The sequence below is a fragment of the Solanum lycopersicum genome, chromosome 8 (genome assembly GCF_036512215.1).
Source record: "Solanum lycopersicum chromosome 8, SLM_r2.1".
Taxonomy (NCBI): domain Eukaryota; kingdom Viridiplantae; phylum Streptophyta; class Magnoliopsida; order Solanales; family Solanaceae; genus Solanum; species Solanum lycopersicum.
Window position 1 is genome coordinate 30,628,107 of NC_090807.1, and position 26,461 is coordinate 30,654,567.

The 26,461-nt window shown below is 32.1% G+C and overlaps 2 protein-coding genes across 3 annotated transcripts; one reads left to right on the forward strand and one right to left on the reverse strand.

Annotated features, from left to right (window-relative positions):
- Positions 1–1,842: 1,842 nt before the first annotated feature.
- Positions 1,843–2,307, forward strand: LOC109120877 (uncharacterized mitochondrial protein AtMg00810-like). Its single transcript, XM_019215128.1, has 2 exons — positions 1,843–2,015; positions 2,121–2,307. Exons 1-2 carry the CDS (start codon positions 1,843–1,845, stop codon positions 2,305–2,307), a joined length of 360 nt encoding a protein of 119 aa, XP_019070673.1.
- A 12,088-nt stretch (positions 2,308–14,395) lies between these two features.
- On the reverse strand, positions 14,396–25,684 carry LOC101243913 (metal-dependent hydrolase beta-lactamase family protein). 2 transcript variants are annotated; one of them, XM_010326496.4, is made up of 10 exons: positions 25,370–25,684; positions 24,477–24,612; positions 21,237–21,364; positions 20,459–20,606; positions 20,266–20,371; positions 20,003–20,061; positions 15,763–15,798; positions 15,566–15,675; positions 15,394–15,455; positions 14,396–14,751 (listed from the first exon to the last, which is right to left on the reverse strand). In XM_010326496.4, exons 1-9 carry the CDS (start codon positions 25,540–25,542, stop codon positions 15,398–15,400), a joined length of 954 nt encoding a protein of 317 aa, XP_010324798.1. In that variant the 5' UTR covers positions 25,543–25,684; the 3' UTR covers positions 14,396–14,751; positions 15,394–15,397. The 2 variants fall into 2 exon arrangements, with proteins under 2 accessions (XP_010324798.1, NP_001316058.1); NM_001329129.1 differs by having other exon boundaries at positions 14,414–14,634; positions 25,370–25,571.
- Positions 25,685–26,461: the final 777 nt, after the last annotated feature.

A 26,461-nucleotide genomic window follows, 5' to 3' on the forward strand; every position in this document is an offset into this window, starting at 1 on the left:
TATTCAATGAAAAAGAAATCTGAATTCTTTGAGGTCTTTGTAAAATTTCAGAAAATGGTGGAAAAATAATTCTCTAAAGAAATTAAGATTTTTCACTGTGATGGAGGTGGTGAATTTATACAAACAGACTTCATCAAACATTTGGAAGATTGTGGCATTGTGAGACATGTTTCATGTCCTAACACACCTGAACAAAACAGAGTTGCAGAGAGAAAACGTAGGCATATTGTGGAGACTGACTTAACTCTACTTCTTCATGCTAACCTACCTTTGTTTCTATGGGTTGAGACTTTCCTCATTGCAGTATTTCTTATAAATAGATTGCCTTTCTCAGTCCTAAAGATGGTGACTCCATTTGTTAAGTTGTATGGGGAACAACCTGATTACAATAGTCTAAAAGTGTTTGGGTGTAGATGTTTTCCATATATCAAGGGTAGCAACAAGTTCAATCCAAAGACTTACCCTTGTGTGTTCATAGGGTATAGCAGTCTACACAAAGGATATAGATTTTATCATCCTCTACAAGGAGAGTTTACATATCCAAACATGTTGTGTTTGATGAAAACACATTACCCTATGTGTCTCCAAATCAATCTCAAACTAACATTGATGTCTCACCTCACCTTGCTTCTTTTGTTGAATCTTACTCTAAATTACAGACACATGATGCTGATTTAGGGGAAGTACAGGCTGCTGGTACACACATTAATGGTGATAATACTGCTCCTACTCCTATAATTGTTGATGATGAAATTTCTGTTGTCCACTCGAACGCAGGATTAGATGTTGACCAACAGGTTGAATGCGATGCTGCAGATTTTGAATCTGCCAGAGACGTTGAGGAATAGGTTGTACTTATAAGGTTCAATCACTGAGCATGATCAAACAACCACTTTAGTTGATGTACCTGTGGATCATGTATCTGTGGACCATCAATCTGAAACTACTTTTGTTGATGTACCAGTTGAGGTACTTCATGCACCACAAGGGCATCATATGATCACTAGATGCAAGGCGAAAGAACATCACTTATCACTTGTTGCTCACAACAGCAAAGATACTCTGAGGGAACCAAACACTATTAAGGAAGCACTTAAGTCACCTCATTGGCTTGCAACAATGCAGGAGGAAATCAATGCTTTACACACTAACAAGACATGGATATTGGTTCCCCAATCTCCTGTTATAAATTTGATTGGCTCAAAAATGGTGTTCAAGATCAAACTAAAAGTTGATGGAACAGTAAATAGATACAAGGCCAGACTTGTGTCCAGGGGATTCTCTCAACTTGAAGGGATAGACTTTGAAGAAATCTTTAGCCCTATGGTTAAAGCAACAACTATTAGAGCAGTTCTATCCATTGCCATTAGCTCAAGGTGGGAAGTTAGACAACTCAATGTCAAAAATGCCTTCCTTCATGGGTTCTTACAAGAAGAGGTGTACATGAGTGAATCTCCTGGATTTATTGATCCCAAGTATCCTCAACATGTGTGTATACTTAAAAAGGCATTGTATGGTCTTAAACAAGCACCAAGAGCCTGATTTGATCGGTTTAGCATACATCTCCTACACCTTGGCTTCATCTGTAGTAAGGCAGATTGTTCATTATTTGCATTGCAAGGTCACAAAGGCATCATATTTCTCTTGTTATATGTGGATGATATCATTATCACAGGTAGAAACCCATCCATGTCTGAATTCGTTCGACAACTTGGGAAAGAATTTGCTATGAAAGATCTTTGCCCTTTACAGTTCTTTCTTTGAATTGAGGTTAAGTATTTTGATGGGGGTATACACTTAAGCCAGAGTAAGTATGCTTCTGAGCTGCTAGAAAAGACTGAAATGACTTTTGCAAACGCTGTAGCCACTCCTTTGTCTCCAAAGCATGGTCTACATGAAGCTGTAGGAAGCCTGGTTGAAGCATCCTTTTATAGAATGATAGTAGGGATCCTTCAGTACTTGACTCTCACAAGACCGGATATTACTAATGCTGTGAATTTAGCAAGCCAATTTATGTAAAATCTGAACAATGGACATTTTCAAGGTGTAAAAAGGATTCTCAGGTACATCAAAGACACTTTGAACTTTGGAGTTAGACTTATTTCACAATCACCATGTAGGTTGTATGGATACTCAAATGTTGATTGGGGAGGTTGTACCACAACTAGGAGATCAACTACATCCTATAGCATCTACCTAGGTGCAAACTGTATTTCTTGGACCTCCAAGAAACAGTCCACAGTTGCTCGCTCAAGTGCTGAAGCTAAGTATAGAGCACTTGTCTCCACTGCCTCAGAAATGACATGAATCATGTATCTACTTCATGATCTTGAGGTGCTTCTTTGATCTGTACCTACATTATATTGTGATAACATGAGTGCTTCGTACATGACAGTTAATCCAGTTATGCATGCTAGAACTAAACACGTTGAAATGGACTATCATTTTGTTCGTGAGAAGGTGGCCAGAGGACAACTTGTTACTCAGTTTGTGAGTTCTAAGGATCAACTAGCAGATACTCATACAAAAGCATTAACCAAACAGGTTTTTACTGAGTTTCGTCGCAAGCTAGGGGTTACAGTCCCTCCACTCACTAGATTGAGGGAAAGTGTTGAAGGAAGCTGATGGAACGTGTCAAAGGAATAGGTTCGGTGAAGCTGTCTGACAAGTTAGAGTTTGAGTTACACTAGGACTAGACTACTAAATTCTAATTTGTGTACAAGTCTATACTTGGTACGTCTAACGCTGATGTAGTTGACTAGGATAAGGTGTAAATAATATGTTTATGTTGTATTAGGATTCCTAATGTAGATATAAGACTCTTCTATGATTCCTAGTGCAGCTAGTATATGACTCTTCTCCTATATAAGGAGTATGTAACTCAATCATTAAATCATCAATACAATCCTTGATTTTTCACATATATGTGAGAATTCTACAGATAGTGCAATCTGAAAAAATTATAATTTTTCAAACTATAATTATATTTTTACTAACATACATATATTATTTCTATTTCTTGTTTATGCTGTATATCTAAATCTTGCAAAGATTCACTAAAATCTTATAGATATTTCACATTATATTCTTGTTCATTATATTATAATAAAAAAAATTTACCTATCTAATATTACAACAAATTATGGCCAAAATATTAGTGTTAACTAAAATTACTAAACATTATTTTTTTTAGTTCAAATATGATACTAAAAAAATTAATTGAAATTTGTAGGTCATTTTAATAAAAAATATAATATGATTCATAATTATTCAATCGACGTAATATAGGGGACAAAATTTGTATGATAATACTATTAATATTTGACTCTCTTTGATTCGAGATGTATAAACTATACAAATGATTTTGATAACTATCAATATTTATCGTGTTTAATATCATTTGAGTTGTCGTTATTTCAATATTTTACAAATTATATTTAAAATTTATTTAAATATATTGTTTAATTTCATTGAAATATAATAATTAAAAAATTACTTAATTGGGGGGTTAGTAACAAATATAAGTAATGATTCACGATTTATCAAATTGACGTAATACAGGAGATAAGACTTGTAGGATCAATACTACTAATGTCGAACTTTCTTTGATTCGACATAACATAGAAGATAAAACTTATATAATTAATAGTATATGTTTGTCTCTCTTTCATTCGACACATATGAACTATAGGCATGATTTTTAATATTTATCAAGTCTAATGTATTTTGAGTGGTTATCTCAATATTTTATAAAGTACATTTAAAAATGAGTAAATTATATAGTTTAATTTTATTCAATATAATAATTGAAAAATTACTTAATTGGAGGTCATTTTAGAAACGAATATAAGCAATGAATCACAAGTTATCAAATATAATTGACGTAATATAGAAGAAAATACTTGTATGATTAATACTATTAATGTCGAACTTTCTTTGATTCAACACATGTGAGCATTATGCATTATTTCTATAATTCATCTTAATGAAATTAAAGTTATTAGGTTATACATTGTTGTATTCTGTTTTTCCTTTTCTTTTTTAAATTTTTGCTAGAAAAATTAGCAATTTAAGAAGGATAATTTGAATTTTCAGTAATGAATAACTTAAATTCATAATATGTACAACTTTATTCATATTTAAGCAAAAATTCTGTTATTTTTATTTCACCTAAAAGTCATAGCACTATGTGTAGGATATGTAATTAAGTCCAAGGAAATGGTCTATGTTGTTTTACGAATTTAAGTAATTTGTCAGTAAAACTATAAAAGTGACAGTTTTAATTTGTTGTCATTTGCATGATTGTAGTCGAAAAGTACGTGCATATAAAGAAATACATAGTTATGTGATAGAAATGGTATTATGTTCTGGACTTCTCATCAAAGTGCAACAAAAAGTCTGCATTTACTCTTGGCAAAAAGAATCGTTCTTTGATTTTGGAATCTAATGACATGTATTGTCCTTTGCTTTTAGCTTCACAAAAGCAAAAACAATACATCAATTGTTCATAAAATCCAAGTAGAGACACTAATTGTTAATGGAATACATATTAGCATAATTGTATTACCAAACTAACTTTTGTTATTGCTATTACATCAACAGTTAATAAAATCAACAACTTCTTTTTAATGCAAGTAGAGAAACAACATCCTTCCACTATTAATTATCAATGTCTATTGAATAGAAAAAATTTCAATCTTTTATGTGCATTTCATGAAAAAATTAAGCAATAACTGCGCTCTTCTTGCATTTAAAAATTCCTACTCTTCAAAGTAAAATTCTACAATCCTTTGAAGTGCAACCCAAATTCTGTGGTCCGCCGCTTTGAACCTAATGTTCTAGGATGATGTAATTCCAGATCGATTGTGAGCTACAAGATTTCGTTTCAAAGATTGACTAATCGACATGTGATCAACCATAAACTGAGTTATGACGGGAAGCAATACATGTTTGTGTTCATTAAAAAACTTTCATGTCAAAAATCATAGCTTTACAATTGTTACTCTTTGTGGACTAGCAATTTCTAGCTCGATTACAACAATAAGTTAAATACTTAACAGTGTCACTGTCTATCTCTTTGAAATTTCTTTTTACAATAGAAAATCCTTTCAATCGTTCATGCTCTTTGAACAACACAAATAAAGAATTTTTCATCTTTAAATTGCATTTCGGAAATCGGACCAACACTCACATCCCCTTGGGTGAAAGTATCATATGGTTCACCGTTAACATTGTACACTTCCAACTCATGTCCTAAAATGTGTTCCTCATCTAAATGTACATCATTGTTCAAACTATATAGTAGGAATCATCATCAATTCATTTATTTTCCGTTCATCAAACTATTGTTTGATGTCATTTTTTAAGATCTGTACAACTCCTCCCTAACTTCAGTTGAATTCATTTTTTTTTTGGAGAAGTGATTGAGTAGAGAAGAAAAATAAAAAGAATTAGCAGTAGGACTCCCTTAGCGGTAATGCTACGTAAGAATAAGAATGCTAGAGTATTAGTTTGAATGAAGAAAAAATAGTGTCCCAATGTATAAGACTTTTCATATTCTAAAAGTCTAAGAATCTGTGTTCTAGTGAAAAAATGTGGTTCGAATTTGATCGACTATACCAACCTTTTAGTTTAAAATAAAGAAAAAATGTAGTAGTGTGTTTTTCATTTCCTAAAATTACAATTCAATTACAACGCATATTTTTAGACTTTAGAATATGAAAAGTCTTGTACATTGAGACACTACTTTTTCTTCCATTCCAACTCATACACTAGCGTTTTTATTCTTACGTAGCATTACTGCAAGGGAAATCTTACTGCTAATTATTTTTCCTTTTCTTTTCTACTCGGTCACTTCTCCAAAAAAAAATATAAACACAACTGAAGTTAGGGATGAGTTGTAGAGATCTTTAGGGATGACATCAGATGATAGTTTGAATTATGATTATACTATAGTTTGAACAACGATGTACACTTAGATGAGGACAACGAAGAAGCTGAGGAACACTTTTGAGGAAATGACTTGAAAGAGTACAACATTAATGTTGAACCATATGTTACTTTCGCCAAAGAGGATGTGAGTGTTGGTACAATCTTCGGAATGATATTTAAAGAAAAAAAAATCTTCGTTTACACTGTACAAAGAGCATGCACGATTGGAAGGATTTTCTATTATGAAAAGACGGTGACACTGGTATGTATCACTACAACAACAAATATGATATATAGCTAAGAAATTATTAGCTACCACATTAAATTCGTCATTAATTGTTTGCTTTTAGTGTAAAAATTTATTTTTTCGTGCTTAAACATATGAAACGCATACTTTTAGTGACGAAACATAAAAATTTGTAGTAAACTTTTGTCCACAAAAGTTTTCCATCAAAAATTAGTTGGCGCCATTTGTTATATAGTGTTACTCACGAATTTAAAGTTATCGATGACACATTATTTCCTCACTAATAATGTATCTAATTCATGACAAATTATTTTTTGTCTTAAAATTTATTAATTTTTGGACACAAAAAAATTCATCTAAAAAAATATATTGTTACAATATCGACAAACTAGAGTTCATAGTTAAATATTATAAGTTTTAGCTATAAGAATTTAGATTTAATTATGACATTTTGTTTCGTCACTAATAATATAAATAATTGGTGACAAAAATTTTATTGTCTCTAATCAATCTGCGATTTAGTGACAACAAAAAAATTGTCACAAAATATGTAAGGTGTTAAATAGTGGCGACTTAAAATTTGTAGTGAATAATTTAACTATTTGCTACGAAAAAATTCTTAGCTAAATACATTTTTTTTTGCTACAATTATTTATAATTACAAGTGATAATTTACAAAAGGAATAATACAAGTGCTTTATAAGAAATAGACAAAGTTCATTTGTTAATAGGCGAGGGAAAATATTTAAACAAACGAATTCGGACGATTTTGTAAAAATAAAAAAGTTCAATACATCGATTTTTTCAATTACGCAATTATAAAATGCATCATTTGAAAATATAATCCAGGTTTTCTACCACTAGATCGCTAATATTTGTTGGTTTCACACTTTTGTTTTTTATTTGATACACTTTCATTGATAAAGACGACAAAAAAAATAATTTCTCAAGTCTCTGTGCTATTTTTTGTATGTGTCTATTGATTTGTGATTGATAAACTGCATAGACTAAGTCGATTTATTTGCTTTTGTCTATAAATATGTATATATATAATAGTAATTCCACATACGTACATGAGCAACTATACAAAGATAACATCGACTTAGAAACTTAGACTTCTCAACGTTGCGAAATATTTCATGAATTTCTATTAACTTTTTCCATCCTAGTGAAAATTGAAATAAAAAATAAAAGAAATGAACCAACTGGGATTTCAAATATATTATGATGAAGTATTATAGTTATGGGTATCGATGTTCTTTTCAAACCAATTGATTTACTTATCAAATTGCACTAATTATTCAATTTTTTAATAAAATCAAAAGTTTAATTTTATATAAATTTATAATTGTATTGAATAATTTTTTTTATAAAAATAAATAAATAAAATGACAGAATCGTATTTGCGTATATTTAAAGATATTCTTAAAAAATATATAGTTTAATTAAAACATAATCTACATTTGAACGAATTATGAGTAATAAATTTCATCCATTTGTGTATGAGTATAAATAATCATATAATACATTGTTTCTTTAAAATTAACTTTAAAAGAAGTGAATGAAGTAAAAAAAAGAAAAAAGAAAAGAGAGAGACAAGAGAGAGTTGGTCAGATGGTAAGTACTCTTCAATTCCAACCAAGGTTGTGAAAATTCAATTTTCCAAGAAAACATAGCGTGCAAGCTCTTGGCTAGGGGTTAAAAATATTGAGGTGCGAGTATATCATAGAAAAATTAACCATTTTTATAATGATAAATTTATTCCTAGTGAATACATTTAAGAACAAACTAATTTTTTGTATATAAAATATAGTCATTAGTGACAAAATTAGATTTTGTTCAACTACGAAAAACATATAGGACAATTAATTTCGTCACTGATTGAAGTAAACAAATTAGTGACAATATACTTTTGTTGGTAGTAATAACCTTTTTAGTGACAAAGCATATTATTAACTACAAAAAATACTTTTTACTACAAATAAAGTTGTCATAAATGTTTAAGCATTTAGGGACAATTTTTTTTAGTTAATATAATAATTTTATATTAACTAAATTGTCTTTATATATTTTTAAAGACACACATTTGATGACGACCGAGTGTCGAATTAATTTTCGTCTCAGAAGAATTTTAAAAACGAAAAATCAAATTTTTTGTAGTGTATATACTGTTGGTGTAATTGAGCTAGAAATCGAACAAGTAAAGTGTAAAGCTAGGATTAGTGTCATGGTTGATAGCTATTGTTTTTGGCGTGTCTCTAATGAGCACAAAATCATGAATTGTTTTCTGCCATATATAACTCAGGTCATTGTAGCTCACGATCGATGTGGAATAAGATCCTCCTAAGAATTTTATTTTGAAATACGAGAGAGGATGCACAGTCCTTGTGTAACTTTTTTCATGAAATAGGAATTTTTTTGACGTTGGAACGTTGTTGTTTCTCTATTTGCATTAAATAGTTATTGTTTCTCTACTTGGATTTTATTAACTGTTCATGTAATAACAAAAATTAGTTTGATAATAAAATAGTGGTTTCCATTTACAATTAGTTTCTCCATTTGAATTTTATCAACGGTTGATGTATTGTTTTTGCTTTTGTGAAGCTAAAAGCAAAGAACAATACATGTTGTAATGAATATTCATTAGATTACAAAACCAAAGAACAACTTCTTTGCCAAGAATAAAAACGAATTTTTGTTTGACGTTATTTGCACTTTGATGACAAGTCCAGAAAACATATTACCACACAACTATGTATTTCTTTATTTCTCATGTACTTTCCGATTACAACCATGCAATTGAAACTGCCAGTTTTATAGGTTTTACTGAAAAATTACTTAAGCTGAGATAACAGCAAAAGCAATTTCCTTGGACTTACATATCCTACACGTAGTGCCATGACTTCTATGTAAAATAAAAATAACATAATTATGCTTAAATATGAATAAAGTCGTACATATTATGAATTATATTTAAGATATTCAATACTGAAAATTCAAATGATCCTTCTTAATATAACTAATCCTCTTGCAAAAACTTAAAAAAGAAAAGGAAAAACAGAATGCTACAGTGTTCAACATAGTAATTTTAATTTCATTATGATCGATTACAGAAAGTCAGAAACAATGCATAAAAGTTCATGTGTTGAAGAGAGTCATACATTAATAGGATTAATCATACAAGCATTTTTTCCTATATTACGTTGATTTGATAAGTTGTGAATCATTAGTTATATTCGTTACTAAAACGACATCCAATTAAGTAATTTTTATAAATTATTATGTTTGAATAAAATAAAATTTTATAATTTAATTATTTTAAATGTAATTTACAAGATATTGAGATAACAATAACTTAAAACATATTAGACTTCGTGAATGTCGTGTATTAAAAAAATCATGCATATAGTTCATATGTGTCGAATCAAAGAGAGTCAGACATATACTATTAATGACATAAGTTTTATCTCCTATATTATATCGATTTGAGAAATTATGAATCATCACTAATGCTTGTTACTAAGTTGACCTCCAACTATGTAATTTGCTTAATTATTTTGTTTGAATAAAATTAAACTATATAATAAGTAATATTTAAATGTAATTTGTAAAATGTTGGGATAATGACAACTCAAAACACACTAGACCTGGTAAATGTCAATAGTTAAATCATGCATATATCTCATACATGTCGAACCAAAGAGAGCCAGACATTACTAGTATTGATCCTACAAGTCTTATCTCCTATGCTACGTCAATTTGATAAATTGTGAATCATTACCTATACTTTTTTAAAAACTAAAATAACGACCTCCAAGTAAGTAGCTTTTTTAACTTGTTTCAATGAAATTAAACAATATATTTGAAATAATTTTTAAATGTAATTTGTAAAATGTTGAGATAAACGATAAGCCAAAAGATATTAAACCCGATAAATATCAATAGTAATAAAAATCGTGTATAGTTCATATATGTCAAAACTTTAATAGTATTAATCATACAAATTTTATCCCCTACGTCAATTTGATAATTATGAATTATTATTATATTTTACTAAAATGACCAACAAATTCTAATTAACTATCTTTTTTTAACTATTATATTTGAATAAGAAATTAATATTAAGTAAATTTAGTTAACACTAATCTTTTGCTCATAATCTGTTGTAATATTAGTTAGATATTTTATATTATTATTATAATACAACCAACAAGAATACAATGTGAAATATCTATAAGATTTTAGTGATTCTATACCAAACTTATAAAAGATATATAACATAAACAAGAAATAGAAATAATATTAATATATATATATATAGGTGAAAATATAAATTTAATTTGAAAAATTATAATATTTTCAAGTTGAAGAGATTCATATTCACTGTAACAAAATTTTTATTGGTTCAACAATATGATCCTTAATCCTTAATTTATTTCCCCTCGAATATATTTACTTGATAACATCATAATATAACTCAAACATTTATTTTAATTATAAATAAGTTATTCAGTCCAATACAATCAACAAGAATATAATGTGAAATTTTACTTGAAATTTTTCTTATTCTAATACAACCAACAAGAATATGATTTAATTCAAAAAAATATTACTTTTACTACTGATGCTACAATTTTTTTTTTATAAAACATACATAAACTGAACTTTTTTTTAATAGATTGCATGAGATCACTTAATTCTTTTTGTTGAAATTTGTTGTCTTGTCACAATTGACTATGGAATCATTATTAATTTTCAATATATTGAAAACATAGGAAGGATATAGAGATCCAAAGGATGTATTTGATTTTCAAGCTAATACGGTAAAATTGTCCATAATGAAACTAATACATGTCTTTTACTTTTCTGGCCAAAAGAATTTTTCCATTTAAAATATCTCATATTTCACAAAAAAAAAAAGGAAGAAGATTATACTTGATTATCTCACCAAGAAATTAACAAGGTCTACATACAAATCTGAGGTTTTAGCTAAACCAAGCCATTATATAAATCTATTCATCAAAATAATATGTTTTTCTAAAATTTTATAAAACTAGTATAAACGTATTCCACAGTAACGTTTTAGGATATATTTTATTTTTTATAAGTTAATGGCGTCAGATTGATATACGTTACTCACAGTAACGTTTTAGGAGTAAAACGTTACTGAAAATAACGTTTTAGGAGTAAAACGTTACTTAAGTAACGTATATCAACCTAATCCTGTTAGTTTTTTTTAAAAAAAATATACCCTAAAACGTTACCGTGAAATAAGTTTATACTAATTTTGTAAAATTTTAGAAAAATGTATTACTTTGGTAAATTGTTTTATATAATGGCTTAATTTGGTTAAAAATTCTACAAATCTTGAGTTCCATTACCATCCAAGGTGTAAGAAACAGTGAATTATCCAGTTGAGTTTTGCAGATGATTTACTGATGTTCTGTAGGGGTGAAATCAAGTATATTAGAAGCTTATACAAATGATTTATGATTTTTTCTAACGCATCAGGGCTGGTGGCAAATATCGACAAAAGTTGTGTATATTTTAGAAGGATAAAACAGGAGCAAATACTACAGGAGAGCTCCCATTCAGGTACTTGGGAATCCTCTTGAGTACAAAGAGAGTGTCTATTGTTCAATGTAAACCCCTTGTTGGCAAAATGCTGAATAGAGTCAACAAAACAAATCCTCTCTTAGGTTGGCAGAGCTCAATTGATGAAGAGTGTCTTGTTTCCTGTAGAAACCTTTTAGGCACAAATCTTTGCGCTTCCTAAGAAGATCCTACGTGCTATTGAGGGTATATGTAGAAAGTTTTTGTGGACAGGTAGTGTGGAGGCATCAAAAGAAGCATAAATAGCATGGGAGAAGCTATGTTGGCCCAAAACAAGTGGAGGTTTTTATTCTCTAAATGTGTTTATCTGGAGCCATTGGGAAGTTACTACGGAATCTCTATAAGAAAAAGGACATATTATGGGTAGAATGGATACATAGTTACTAGGGGCAAAAAGGAATTTGGGGCATCCAAGCAAATCAAGCTTTATGATTGGTACAAAGAACTCTTAAAGCTCATAGATAAACATGCTGACTACAATGAGCATAATTTAAAGCAAATGGAAGAGAACTTGAAGGTTTATGAAAAAATGAGAGGAGATGGGGAGAAAGTGGAGTGGAGAAAGCTAATATGGTGCACCAAAGTGGTTGTTCGTACTGTATTTAGCTCTAGATAGGAGGTTTGTTAACGAAAGACAGAATGACAAAATGGAGAGTAACATCTAATTTGACATGTCCCGTATGTCAAGTGGAGGATGAGGATATCGATCGATCACCTCTTTTTTGCATGGATGTTCACTGCTGGAATATGGAAGAAGCTGCTAACTTGACAAGGAATACAACATATAGGAGGGAAGTGACATGAAGAAATACAGTGGGCAACAACATATATGAAGAGCAACACCAGCAAAGCCAAGGAGTTCAAGATTAGACACATCATTAAAGATGTACATGGAAGAGGATCCCATTATAGGAAGATCCGCAATAGACTTCGAGAACTCAATGTGTACCCTTAGGAAAGAAGTCGCTGATAGATAGTGTGATATGTTTCAGCAAGTGCCCAAGTATGTTGTTATTTTTTCCAGTTTTGTAACGTTCACTTTAGTAAATAAAAATTTTAATTACCAAAAAATAAATTAATTAATAATTGAATGATCAACTTGTGCATATCCATTATTGTCTGAAATTGATATATATGCTTTTGTAGTGCGTATAGACTTAAATATTGTTTCATTAATTATGTTCTTGGTTTTTCAAGGTGCTTAGAAATCATGCAGAGTATATTTGCTCTAACAACCACAATAAGAGTAACAAGGGAATTTTTATTGCCTATAAAATTTCACCTCAAAGGTATTTTTCAACATCAAATTTTTTACAATTTAAAGCTTGGCAATAATTTTAAATTTTGCGTATTACATGCAAATATTATTACCATGCTTAGTTTACAAACAACCATAAAAGCAACTTTTTTCCAAACGGTCACAGCTGCTCAACTCATATTTGAATTTTTATGTTTTTTATGAGGGAAAAAATATAAGTTAAAATTCGAACTCTACCCAAATTAATAATTTTAAGTTTAGGTCTATAAGACTCTTGTTTTTATATAATGTGTGTAAGACCGAAAATGTGACGGAGAGGTGAACAAAATTAAATACAATTTATCACTAGAATATTCAAGCCGCCACTTAAGATTACTCTTTGCATCATCATCACTCGTCACATGGAAAATTTTATGATTTATCACTTAAAATTAGTGTTGTTTGTATTTCCTGTAGATTACTCCAATTAATTTAACTTGACATGATTTTTATTTATTTATTTTTTTAAAATAAAAAAATAATTTTGTGATTTTATATCAAATAATATTAAAATGATTTTTGTCTTAAATAACACACTAAAAGTTGAAATTAAAATATTGAAATCTGAAGAATAGTGAACGTAACGAAGTTTGTAAGATAGGACCCAAATACATGTGATGTTAGATGTAAGATGAAGGACATTAAAAATAACAAATTTGTCGAAGTTACTATCAATCACTTGACTTCACCATGTATGAGTATGACAAATGTGGCCACCTCATCCATTGGACCTCTCTAATCTTTACTTTATTCCTAAATAAATAAAGTATTTGTTTGTGAGTAGAAACGAATTCAGAATCTACAACTCCTACCCTCTAATTCATTTCAACAACCTTGATCAACTTCTTGCGACATTATATTCCCTATATATACACTATCTTATGTGACCTATGTTTGATATCATTACATACATATATATATCATTCACTTGTTCCCTAAAATCATAATTTAGAGCAAGTGTCTGAGCCACTTATAGTGTCCAAGATTAATCAGCTCCTAGAACTTAAGCACCCTCCTCTTCCACAAGTAACATGTTGCAAAGCTAGATCTAACTTTGATAAAATTATCGAGAAAGAATTCTTAATTCAGGAATATTAAAATGATATTTAGCAATTGAAGTTGGATCTATGTGCTACTCCTTTATACTCCAGTTGTGCTCCTACAATTATTACAGCTGCAAAAAAAGGATTGTCCAACCCAATTGACTAGAGACTTCTCCAGCTAGGCTAGCATGTTTTGACACCTCTTCTCTCTACCTATCATTATTTCCTGAGCGGAGTCCTAATTCTCAGATTCAGGAAATAAAATTGCCATTAAAAGCTTCATTTTCGTATAAACTTAACAAATGATTAATATTCAACTCCATACACCTTGCATTCTTGACAAAATGATAAGAATACAACAATATACACAAGTATAATCTGGTGAACGTCAACATCAACTATTTCCATAAATATAATCTATTTCCAGTAACAGATCAAAAGGATGCTCTCAGAGCCTTTACTCAGTCTTTAGGCATTCTCTTTTGTCCATTTAGCAGTATCATCTGGTTGAGATTATGAGTTAGTCGCAATAACATGAAATGTTCTGTATGAATATATTTTTTACAAAAGAAAACTATTTCACCAATAATTTCATATAAAAGGTAGCAACTGTGGGAGTCCTGAAAATGCAGGTAGCATATGTTAACTAATAATTGATACTAGTTCCGATACAATACTAAATAGTTGGAGGTAGCAAGTTGAGTGTTATAAGAATAGAACAGCTATAGAAAATTAATTCTCATCCTAAAACAACATTGGTACAAGTTTAGTGATCTAAACTTGATAAACCATTTTTTCTCATGCCAAACAGAGCAATCTTTGACCAATCAGATGTCATCTAGAATACTGTAATAACAAGGCAGAAGAAGCTTCTATATCAAGGCTTATAATATGACATTCCGTGAAAGACTATCATTAAGCTTGTCCTTTTCTATCATGCGACTAGCAGTTTAATCAACGATCACTGAGGTCATGGTTGAATACTTTTGGTCATACTGACAGATATACTATTGCTAATTAGCATTTTCAAATGATGTCAACATTACTATTTTCGGAGTGCATAGAATAGGAACATTCCAGTCGCTTAGATTGTTACTAAAATCCAATATACTGTTGAAGAGCTAATTTGTATACCACAATCATTGAGAAGTTACATGCTTCTTGGTTTACAGTCATATATCATGACTCCTAACATTCTCCAATGTAAGTAGATAATTTAAGGAAGTTCTATCATGGAAGACATGTCTGAGATATTATAATACCTCTTTATAGGTTAACGGGGATCCTCAATCCATCATGTGCAAGTTGAACTGGTATACCTTCTCTGCAAGCAAATAATCATGTAAAGTTCTAGATAAGCTGCTAAATCATAAAATTTGCAAACCCCCCCCCCCCCCCCCTCTTTCCTCTATAGAACCACTTAGAGGGTAATACCTTCTAGACCATTCCACAAGGAATTCATTATCTTTGTGGTGGTCAAATTCATGAGTCATTCCAATTAGTAGAGCCCTCTTTGGGCATAGCATCTTCAACGCCCCGAGAGTCTTGGAAAAAATATATATTTTCAGATGTTAAAATAGGGCATGAACAACAGAAAGTTCAAACAGAGAGTTCCTATAAAGTAAGCACACCTGACTAAGGCAAAGATGAACATTGTGGGAACCGTTCTGCACATATTGAAGAAAAAATCAAGTACCAGATAAAATAAGACTACTAGCCTAAATAAAAAGAACACCAAATCATTTACAATAGCATGTATTGTATATATCAATCTAGATGGAAAATATACACAAAAAAAGGAGGAGAAAAGCAATTTTAAAATTGTTGAATAAGCTGAGTGTTAGGGTTTATAAGGGTCCAGCAACCATTTATAGTTGGTGCCTCAGCAAAAAAGCACCATGTTCTCATCTTATTATGGTTATAACCCTCTCAGGATGGCAGGAGTTGCAGTTCAAACAATGACAAGTAATAGGTTTCCTCCAAAGTTTAAAGGTGTAGTTGAATCTTCAAAACAAGTTGAAAGGTATACTTATGTACTATCCCTTTCTTAAATCGGCTGAAAATTCCTTTTCTTCTACTGTAAGTAAACTCCGCCCTTGCAGCACTTGCAAATATCCCTTTATTAGTTCTAACCATGAATAGCACCTCATGTGGAATTTCTACAGTTCCTCCTTTCTAGTTTCTAATTATAAATTTGTTAACCAATTGAAGCTTGGAGTATAACATTTACTCATAGCATGATTAGTGCTTGGTTGGTAGGTCACAAATAGCTAGTTGGAGATCTGTTATATTCTGAATAGATGGGGTATTTATAATTAGGATGGAACTCAATGGGTTAATCCATTTCACCCTATTTTTCACCGCGGGAGTCCAAACTTAAGATCTAATAGATAATCGATGATGGTATAGTCCAGGCTTCTAAATATATTGATAATGGATGATTGTATGCAGAACGTGCTGTATCTTTGAACACTAATCAACAATATTGAAGTTAAATGACTGCAGAAATGCAGAAGATTTATAGACTAAGATAGAAGAATCATACTCCTAATATTCGAAGAGAATTATGGTGGGAAATGGATGGTATCAGAGGGGTATTGAAGGGACTTGGATGATTGTGGAAACTTCAACATCACTAGATATGCTACAGAAAAGAAGAATAGCAAAGGGGTTTCCAGGGCAATGACATAATTTTCTGAAACCATCGAATATTTGAAGCTTGTCAATCCTCCTTTACTTGGAAGAAAACATACTTGGGAGTTGGGGCAAAGAAAATCTTCATGAGTGCTTTTCAAGATTAGATAGATTTCTCTTCTCATCTGAATGGGATGAGGAATTCATTAAAATAAAAATAGCCTGTTGCCTAGAATTGTGTGCCTGTCTTTTTGAATTGTGGGGAATGGGATTTTACAAAAGGCTATTTCAAATTTGAAAATTGGTGGATGGAGGTGGAAGGATTTAAGGAAAGAGTAGAAGGGCGGTGGATATCTTTTGAAATATCAGGAAGGCCTGAAATATCTTGGCTAGAAAACTTAACTGTTAATACCCAAGTTAACGGAATGGAACATTGCTTATGAAGGGAACCTGCAGAAGAAGAAGATCAGGCTTTTAAATCAAATTAACAGTTTCGATGCTTAGCAGGAACAAAGGCCACTAAATGAAAATGAGTTTCTGGAGAAGGCATCATTACATATGGAATTCCAGGATATGGCAGGAAAAAAAGAAAGAAGAGATCTCATGGAGGTAGAGGTCCAAAACATTATGGTTGAAGCAAGGAGATAAAAACACCAAGTTTTTTAGAAAATGACAAATTCCCACAGAAGATTTAATCATATGGATAAGCTAGAGGTACAGGGGAACCTAATCACTTATCCAGTAGGGATTAGGAAGGAGATTGTGTCTTATCATAATCTCTACTAAAAAAAAAAGAAAGTTGGAGGCCTCAATTCTCGTATCAAGGTGGCACTAGAATTTCAGCAAAGAGAAAGAATGAAAAACAGGAGGTGGTGGAGAGTCTGAGACTTTGTGCAGCAGATAAGGCACCTGGTCCCGGATGGTTTCTCTGTGGGCTTCTTTCATAAGTACTGGGAGATTGTGAAAGAAGATGTTAAGGATACCATCAAGAACTTTCAATGCAATGAGTACTTTGAGAAGTGCTTTAATGCTTCCTATATTGCTCTCATCCCCCAAAAGAAGTAGCACGAAGGAACATAAGGACTTCAAACCTATTAGTTAAATAAAACTGTGCACAAGATAATTTCAAAAAATTTGACAGAGATGTTGAAGAAAGTGGCTGATGATGAGCCGTTCAATGGGAACCAGGTGGCATTTTTAGAAGGCAGACAGATCATGGATGCATGGCCACTGATATCTGGAGGCTAGATTATAAGAGCAAGAATCTAGTATTCTTTGTAAGCTTGATGTGAGAAGGCCTGTGATCATGTTCACTGGAGTTTCTTTCTCAAGGTGCTCAAGGATATGGGTTTTGGCAGGAAGTGGATCAACAGGATAGCTTTTTGTATTAAGACAGCGGGTTGCCGGGTTCTGTACTTTGGTAAATGGGTCCAACCACTTTTTGCTAACAAAAAAAAAGGGGAAAAGGGGGTGCACCCTCACTTACATTACACACCCTTTTGAAGGATTTTTCTCTTCTCAGAGAAGTTTGAGTTATCACCTTTCTTGTCCCTCTTTGTCATGGAAGGTCTGAATAAAATGCTAAAGTGTGCAAGCGGAATGACTGGTTAATAGACTTCAATACTTCTAACAGCGAAGGGGAAAATGTGGAGATCACACGTCTTCTTTATGTTGATTGATTCATTGGTATTTGTAAAGTTAAGGCAGAACAATTATGGTACTAAGACTGATTCTAGTAATTTTTTGGCAGTCTCAGGGTTTTATGTAAACTGCAGGAAGAGTATGATTTATTCCGTTAAAGAAGCAGAGGATATTCAAACATTGGCAGCCATTTTGGGATGTGTAAGATAGGGCTATCCACCTACTGTCTATATGGGGTAGGGCTATCTACCTTTACAACATTGCTTCCCTCCCCGAAGCAAGATTAGATACAATCTGGGATATTCAAAGGTGCAGTATTACTTTAGAAGGGCCCGAAATGACTGGGAAGTAGGAGTTGTGGAATTTTTGAAGACTCTAGAAGATTTCAAAGAATAACAGTTTGTGATAAGCTTTACTGGAAACCTGGCAAAGATGGTGTTTTTTCAGTGAATTCTTCTTACCATACATTGTAATTTGCATCAGCAAATAGCACAGTGGCCCTGGAGATATATTTGGGAAGTCAAGGTCCCCATAAAAGTTGTGTTTCTCCTGGTTAGTGACAAGAGAGGCTTGCCTGAGCCCTGACTGACGAGAAATTAAAGAGAAGGGGATTCTAATTACGCTCTAGCTTGTCCTTTTGTGGTTTAGAAACAGAATCCATTAGCCATCTGTTTCTTCATTGCTCTGTCACTGGTCTCCTGTGGCAACTTTTTCTTAACATTGTGGGCCTCAAGTTGTGTATGCCTTCCAACACTTGTGCTCATTGCATATACTTAACTAATTCCTCGGCTAAATTATTATGGTTTACAAGCCAAACACAGGTGTCATGTATACCTATACTCACCAAAGGAGCAGTGGGATCACATTGATTGTTGTAGCTAGGAATCAGAACTGGTCTCCAAGTTATAACTCCCTACTCTTCAACCACTCAAACCATCCCCCTTAAGACTCATTTCATTTTTCTAAATAGTAAATTGGGTGCAGTCTCCAAGCTGGTAATTCATGTTTTGAGGATCATTTGAGAAAAAACTAAACTATATCTAACACCCAAGGATGTGTCTTAGTGATCAATGAAGCAGGAATGGACCATGGGATACCGAGGTTCAAATCCCAGAAGACGCAAAGGTCAGGTTATTCTCTTTCCATCTTTTTTAATTTTGATGGACAGAGTTATCCATTATTTATACTTGTGGGGGTAAGCGGGTGCTCAGTAGATTAGCCAAGGCGTGCACATATAAATCTAAATATCACTGTTATCCAAAACAAAAACAAGAATATATCTATAGTACAACATATATGCAAATGGTTGCTCCACTCATGGTGACAATCATTGGGTTGGTATAAAGAGGAAATATAGTAACTATGCTATTGAAGTGAGATCTTGAAGAATAACCAACAATGAGAATGCACAGACATAATCTTCTGCTATGCATACTAGTAACAATCAAATCATGTTCATATGGTCATATACCACATAGATTATGCAAGTGGTCACTATTGCTTTAAAATTTAATGACATAGACATGCATTAGAATTTAGAATGAATAACGGCTAGATGTAATCAAATACTTGAATTTTTACAATGCCTATACTGACCTTATAGAGAGTGTCCAAAATAAGCAGATCTAGTTGTTGACCATTATCTTTCGAAATGTCTGCAAAAAAATTTCTTCCTTAACAAGACTCAACCTTCCTTCATTTATCAGGAATATACACAATTCCGTCTAATGAGAACTAGACCACGAGGCTTCAACTATCCAGTGACTGGATGGAATATTCAGTTCTTTGTGTGAAAAGGTAAGGTCAACAATGATCAAAAAGCAAATCCCACATACCAGAGGGATAGAGATAATACTCACAGGATACAGTAGTTGCAAGAAAGCGTGAAACATCAGATATATATGCAACTCTGAATTTTTTACCAAAAAGAAACCCCAAGCACACATAATCTTCGCCATGCATTACCTACATCCAAACTCCACAAGTTTAAAAAGACAAGACACAAGGAAATATTGAGTGCATTAGAATAAAAGGAGGTACGCTAAAACTCACTGGCAACGGAACAAATTCTAGTCCTGATGTAACAAAGGGCTTTTCACAATCATTTTCAATGATCTGCCAATCAAGTTGTGACACGCGTCTAATTTCCTGGCCTTCCTTAAGTTTCTTCTGGACTAAGTAAGGGAATTTCTGAACAATGCTGTTTTAGAAAAAGAACTCTAGGAGAATCAGAAAAATTGCACAAGAAGCAAATGGTGCATAAATGAAACATGATTATATATAAATTCCAAAGATGATACAGAAGAGCTTGCCATGTTTAGTACACATGCACATATTTTCAGTGTCATTACTTTACTGTAACTACAATAATTGTTTATTAGTGAAATCTAGAGAGGTACTTTTTATTGATGAATCAAGGACTAAAGGAAATTATGGCAGAAGTAACAGCAGAGAGGAATAGTGAGATCCCAACAAATTACACCTTTTACATTCTTTCATGCAAGGGGGAAGTTTTATCCGTAGCTTTGATGAAGAAAAAATCTTTATTAGTACAATGAAAACCTGTATCACATACTTCAACAGTAAACCACTAAATTAGAATAAACATTGTACAGTCATGGAAGTAATAATAAAAGCAGAAAGTCCACATCATGACAGGATGTTCAACTAAATGTTAGTAAATGTTATTTTCCAAATTGAGGAGGAATTCACAGACGGACTTTCAAGCCATCTTCTCCGTCATACTCTTTCTTTCTTTCTTTCTCTCATTATTGTTTTTTTGTTATCACCGGTAAACATATACAAGCAGCAAAAATTTTCATCAAAGTACCTATCCATTGAATATTGAGTCAGGTACACTGGTGTCGGATCAATGTCATTTGTTGGGCTAAATGGTTGCACTGCACGGATATCATCCAAGCCAAGAGTTGCATCAGCATGCTCATGAGTCAAAACAATCTGATGACATCACAACCTCTGGCTAAGTAAACTGTGTTCCAAATAGACAGCTCTATATAGAATAGAAAAAAATTGAAAGATTTGTCTGTCTCACAAAACAATATCGAAGATAAAATCAGTGAGCTGCTTCAATCATATACCTCTCTCTTATCAAAGTTCTCTAGACTTTTTACATCATCTTCTAGTGGACCCACTATTTTTAGTCCAAAGAATTATAGAAACATGGTAATGAATAGAATTTTTAGTGCTTTCTGATCAATAACAAGGCAGATGGTTGAACCAGATCTCGATCTGCTATGTAAGCTAATACCCAAAAGCAAAAATAAAACATCATTTATTTTGCATATTAAAATATGTTAAAAAAGTTTGTCCACATCGATATATGTATTCGAATAGAGAGTCAAACTAAGTCCATATATCACATTTGTTTCTTGAGAACAAAAACTAGGAAATTCTGAGTTCTCTCTAACTGGGAAAATTTATGTTCTCTTTTAATTTTCTGTACCTAGAATTCTAGTTCGAAAACATTTGACCTTTGTTAATGAGGTTTCCGTTTTTGACAAGGTGAGTCGAGCTGGGGCAGACCAATGAAGTCTGCTAAATCAAATTCAAGATGTCCTATGTTGTATGCAACCTCTTAAGTAAATTTTATTCTATAAATAAGCTGAAGGAAGAATATTGAACTACTAGATGTCCTGCAGACCTTTATGTGTATTATTAAACTGAATTTCTCCAATATTTATTCATTCCCCAAAAGATCGATCGATAATTAAATACAAAAGTACAAGGAGTTCTCTAAATTTCTACTATATTAAAATCACTGACAAGACTAAAAGACTGACTAAGGGCCTGTTTGGATGGGCTTATAAAAAGTACAAGTCAAATAAGCTAAAAGTCACAAGTAGATGTACCCTACATTAAAACTTTTTGGCCAAAAAGTGGGTGCTTAAAAGCACTTTATAACCTTTCCAAATACCTACAGAACTAAGAAACTACTGAAAAGTCAAAAGCAACTAAAAATAAGTTAATCCCCATGTGCACTAAAACCATATTCCCAGTTACCAGCCAATTTATGATGAATCCTTTGAAACTGTTAATCTTGGTGAAGAATTCTGGAGAATAAGATTAGATGTATAGTTTTGATAATTTCTTCTGTTAAGAGGTAGCATAGTTATTTCCTCACTTAGGAATCCTCTTCAAAATTCAGAAACTTTTGATGTCTATAAATTCTACTAGATGCTTCTACCTTCTTCTTTTTTTTCATGTACTGCAATTTAAACCCTGTGGATGTGCATTTTAGCATATGTCATCGTCATCCTAGTTTCTAATATCCCTATCAATAAGCCAAAAAGATGCAAAACGCTTAGAGGAAACTCAAACAACTTATTCGGTACACTTCCCACAACTGCTCAAATAGCTATATCTTCCAATGTTTTTTCAGCTCCAGATAACATAGCATTTTCGAGGTCTCATAATTCAATAAATACCCAGAATGCTTAAACCAGATAAATAGGGCCCCAAATACCACCTCTAAGGTTTCCCAAATCCTCATGAATTGTTTGATTCAGACTGATGAAACACCATACTTGTCATATCACAAAGTGAGTTTTGTTCGAAAACTTCTATCAGCTTGCTATCTCAGCTCATTTGCACCCCTAGCTTGGCAATGTTGAAGCTCCTTTACTATTAGAAAGTTAGTTGAGTTACAATTCCCAAGCGAAAGAGCAACATACTATGAATTTCTCTCAAAAAACAGGTTTTGTGCTAAGTTCTGAAGTATCTATACTGTCATCAAGTTACATATGAATTATGATGATTGATGCCTTTTCTTTAAGCAAGGTAAAAGTGATATACTTAGCAATTTGGAATTTGGGAAACTCATTATAAGCTGCATATTCTGCTAAATGCTAACACAAAGTGTGATCCCACAAGTGGAGTTGGGGAAAGAGAAAGTGTAGGCAGACCTTACCCTAACACAAGCATTATTAAAATAAAAGATACTCTGCCCAGAATAGTCTAGGGAAATAATGGGGAAATTGTTTTACAGTTGAGTACCAAAAAACACAAACCATCTCCTTGCCCTAGGATATGAACTTCCCGTGATGGGAAACTAAATATAGTGCACTTATGGTGCAAATGTAATGTCGCTTTTGGATATTAATGTAAAAAATGGATAATGAAGTCAATTTTTGACCCATTAGGTTATTCTGGACAGTAAAGAAACTAGAGGATATTTTAAGATTGACTTTTAAGTGAGGTCATATAGGAATTATTAGTGCAAGGGCATTCTTGTGCTTGTTCCAATATGAAAGTATTTGGGGAATATTCAAGGAAAATTAAAGAAATATCTCAGCGATATTTCCCTTGTTTGAAGGCAATGTTGATCTTTATCAATAACTGAAGACAGATGACACCCAGATCAAACGAAAATCTGAAGACAGATGGAAAGAAGCAGAGCTAGGAAAATCTGATGCCTCCAAGGTGTAAATACTACAAACATATTAACATATCAAATGAAGGATAAGTGAGAAGTAACACAACAATAAACAGGTTTCGCATGCAAAATATGGTTTACCATTTCTAAAAGATCCGAAAAAACATATAATCCTTTATTCATTTATCCATATCATTTGCATGCAATATTGATTCTTAGTTACACATAACCATGTAAATTATGACAGACTAAAAGAAGCAAATCAATGCTAAGGCATGTAATAGAAACATGTGTAGCAGAAGGGAAGAGAAAGTATAATCAAGGATGGGATAACTTTCAAAGGATGCATAGGAATAACCGTATTGCATAGGTAAGTTAAGCTTGGCAATAAGAGTACGAACACATGAATGAACTTTTAATTTGGCGTGGTTGCATTTGTTTCACACATCCTACCCTCCTCATACTCCATTTGTGGGATTACGCTGGGTATGTTGTTGTAATTACCTTGTAGCATGTAAATCTAAGTTTTATACACAAACCAGATTGTTCAAGTTATTCCTCAAATTAACTTTTTATGCACATTTGACAAATTTTCTCATTAACTCTGTTACACACCCTCAATCTACTAGTGTAATGCAACTGCAGAAAGTAAGTCAATAAACATAAAATGATACTCACAGAATCAACGTGAGGAATTCTATAATGAGTGAACCAACGAAGTACTTGCTCCCGAAACGTCTTCCCAACATCAATTAATATGTACTTGTGTTCACCATTTTCCTTACAATAATCAATAAGTAGAGATGTATTACACCTGCAGGCCATTAGACAACTGTTACTACCAGTCACTATAACTTTATGCTCAATTAAACAATTCTCAGAGTGCATAAATGTTGTTGTATATAGCTGATACTTGTCTAAGATGTTGCAGACCTAGTATGAGAATTATGCATTTCCTTTCTCTAACAGCTTAGACTTGTATCATTGCCCAATTCATCCTATTCTTCTTTTCTTTACAGTAACAGTACTGATAAAAAGAAGCAGTTCTAGTAAGATGCTTAATATGAGACAGCCACATAGTTCAATATGGGACCACATCAAATTGAGATTCTGGATTCGAATCTCACCACAACCAATCAACAATAATACAAATACTCATAAGAAATGTAAGTAAATAAATGTATATGCTAACAACTTGAACTTTTATATGAGATCTCACAGAGTTATGCATAAACAATCATCAAAAGACTTCCACTGTAAAAATTAAATGTACAATAAAAAGCATGAATATGTACTTGCTTCCTGAGCTTCTTCTCAGTTCCCAATAAAATCAATTCGCATTGGTAACTCATAAGCCACTACTCCGAAATTCAATAAGCTGCAATTTAAAAGTTTTCAATACTGAAAATGTAACAATTACTAATTGAACAGATTGCTAGATTCGACTAACCTAAATCAAAACATACAAATTACACACACAGACCACTCGCCTGGAAAGCAAATTAAATAGCAACAATTCGAAAAACAATCACAATGCAGTAAAATTAAAAGGCAGATAATGGAGAAATGACCTGTAATTAGGGTTTTCTACAGGTGGCATGGTAAGGGACTGAGAACAGACAGTACATGGAGGATCAGAGGGGCGGATCAGGCACAATGCATTGGGAACGGCACTTGAACAACCGGTGCCGAGGAAGATCAACGCTGATTGCGGCAGCGCACTGCCGTTCTCGACGGCGGCCATTTCTATCGGAGAGGAGATATGCTTCGTGTTATTCGAATGAGGAGAATGTGCCGGTATATATTCAAAATGGAGACCTGAGGGACCAATAGAAGCAAATATAGCGGGTTCGTTGGTTGGTCCATCCTTTGTGTTTTTTTTTGGTTGGTATTTTCTCACACAATATATTTTGTATAAGTTTTAATGAAAATTTTTCCTAGATATTTTATATAAATAATTTCATACAAACACCTCTAAGATATTGTTTTTTATCATATTGATCTTTTTAGTGGTTGCAATATTAAATTTATCTTTCTTATCTTAATTTTTTTTAAATAATTTCTTTTACCTACTTTTCATTATCAGAAATAAAATACAAAAATATAATTTGATGCTCTTCTCTATTACCTAGAAATTTGATTGAGCTTTGCACGATTTTTGAAATAATTGTTAAGCAGTTATCGTTTCTTCATTCAATTATTTATGTTCTCTTTATTGCCCAAACGTAATATTATCACTTTGTTTTTTAATTATATTAATTAATATTAATTCAGGATCGTTTTGAATGACGATTGAAATGAAACTTAACAAATTTAACATTTATAATATATTAAATGGATAGTACATTCTTAATATATATGTCAAGATATATTTTCCTAGCAATTTTTTTGTTTCGTTTATATTGCACTGAACATGCATTTAACAATAAATTTTGATGTCACTTAGTACATTTTATTAAAATATCAATGAATTTGAATTTTTATATTACAACATATACTTTGGGTGTACCTTTTATCTTGACCATCTAAAAATTATGTGTTGAAGTAACTGAAAAATGGAGTAATGAAATACATCAACATGCCTTGTTATTCTTTGTCATACTGATATGATAAAACTCCTTTAAATATTTCTTTTTTCAATCGTTTTTGTTCCTTTTTTAAAT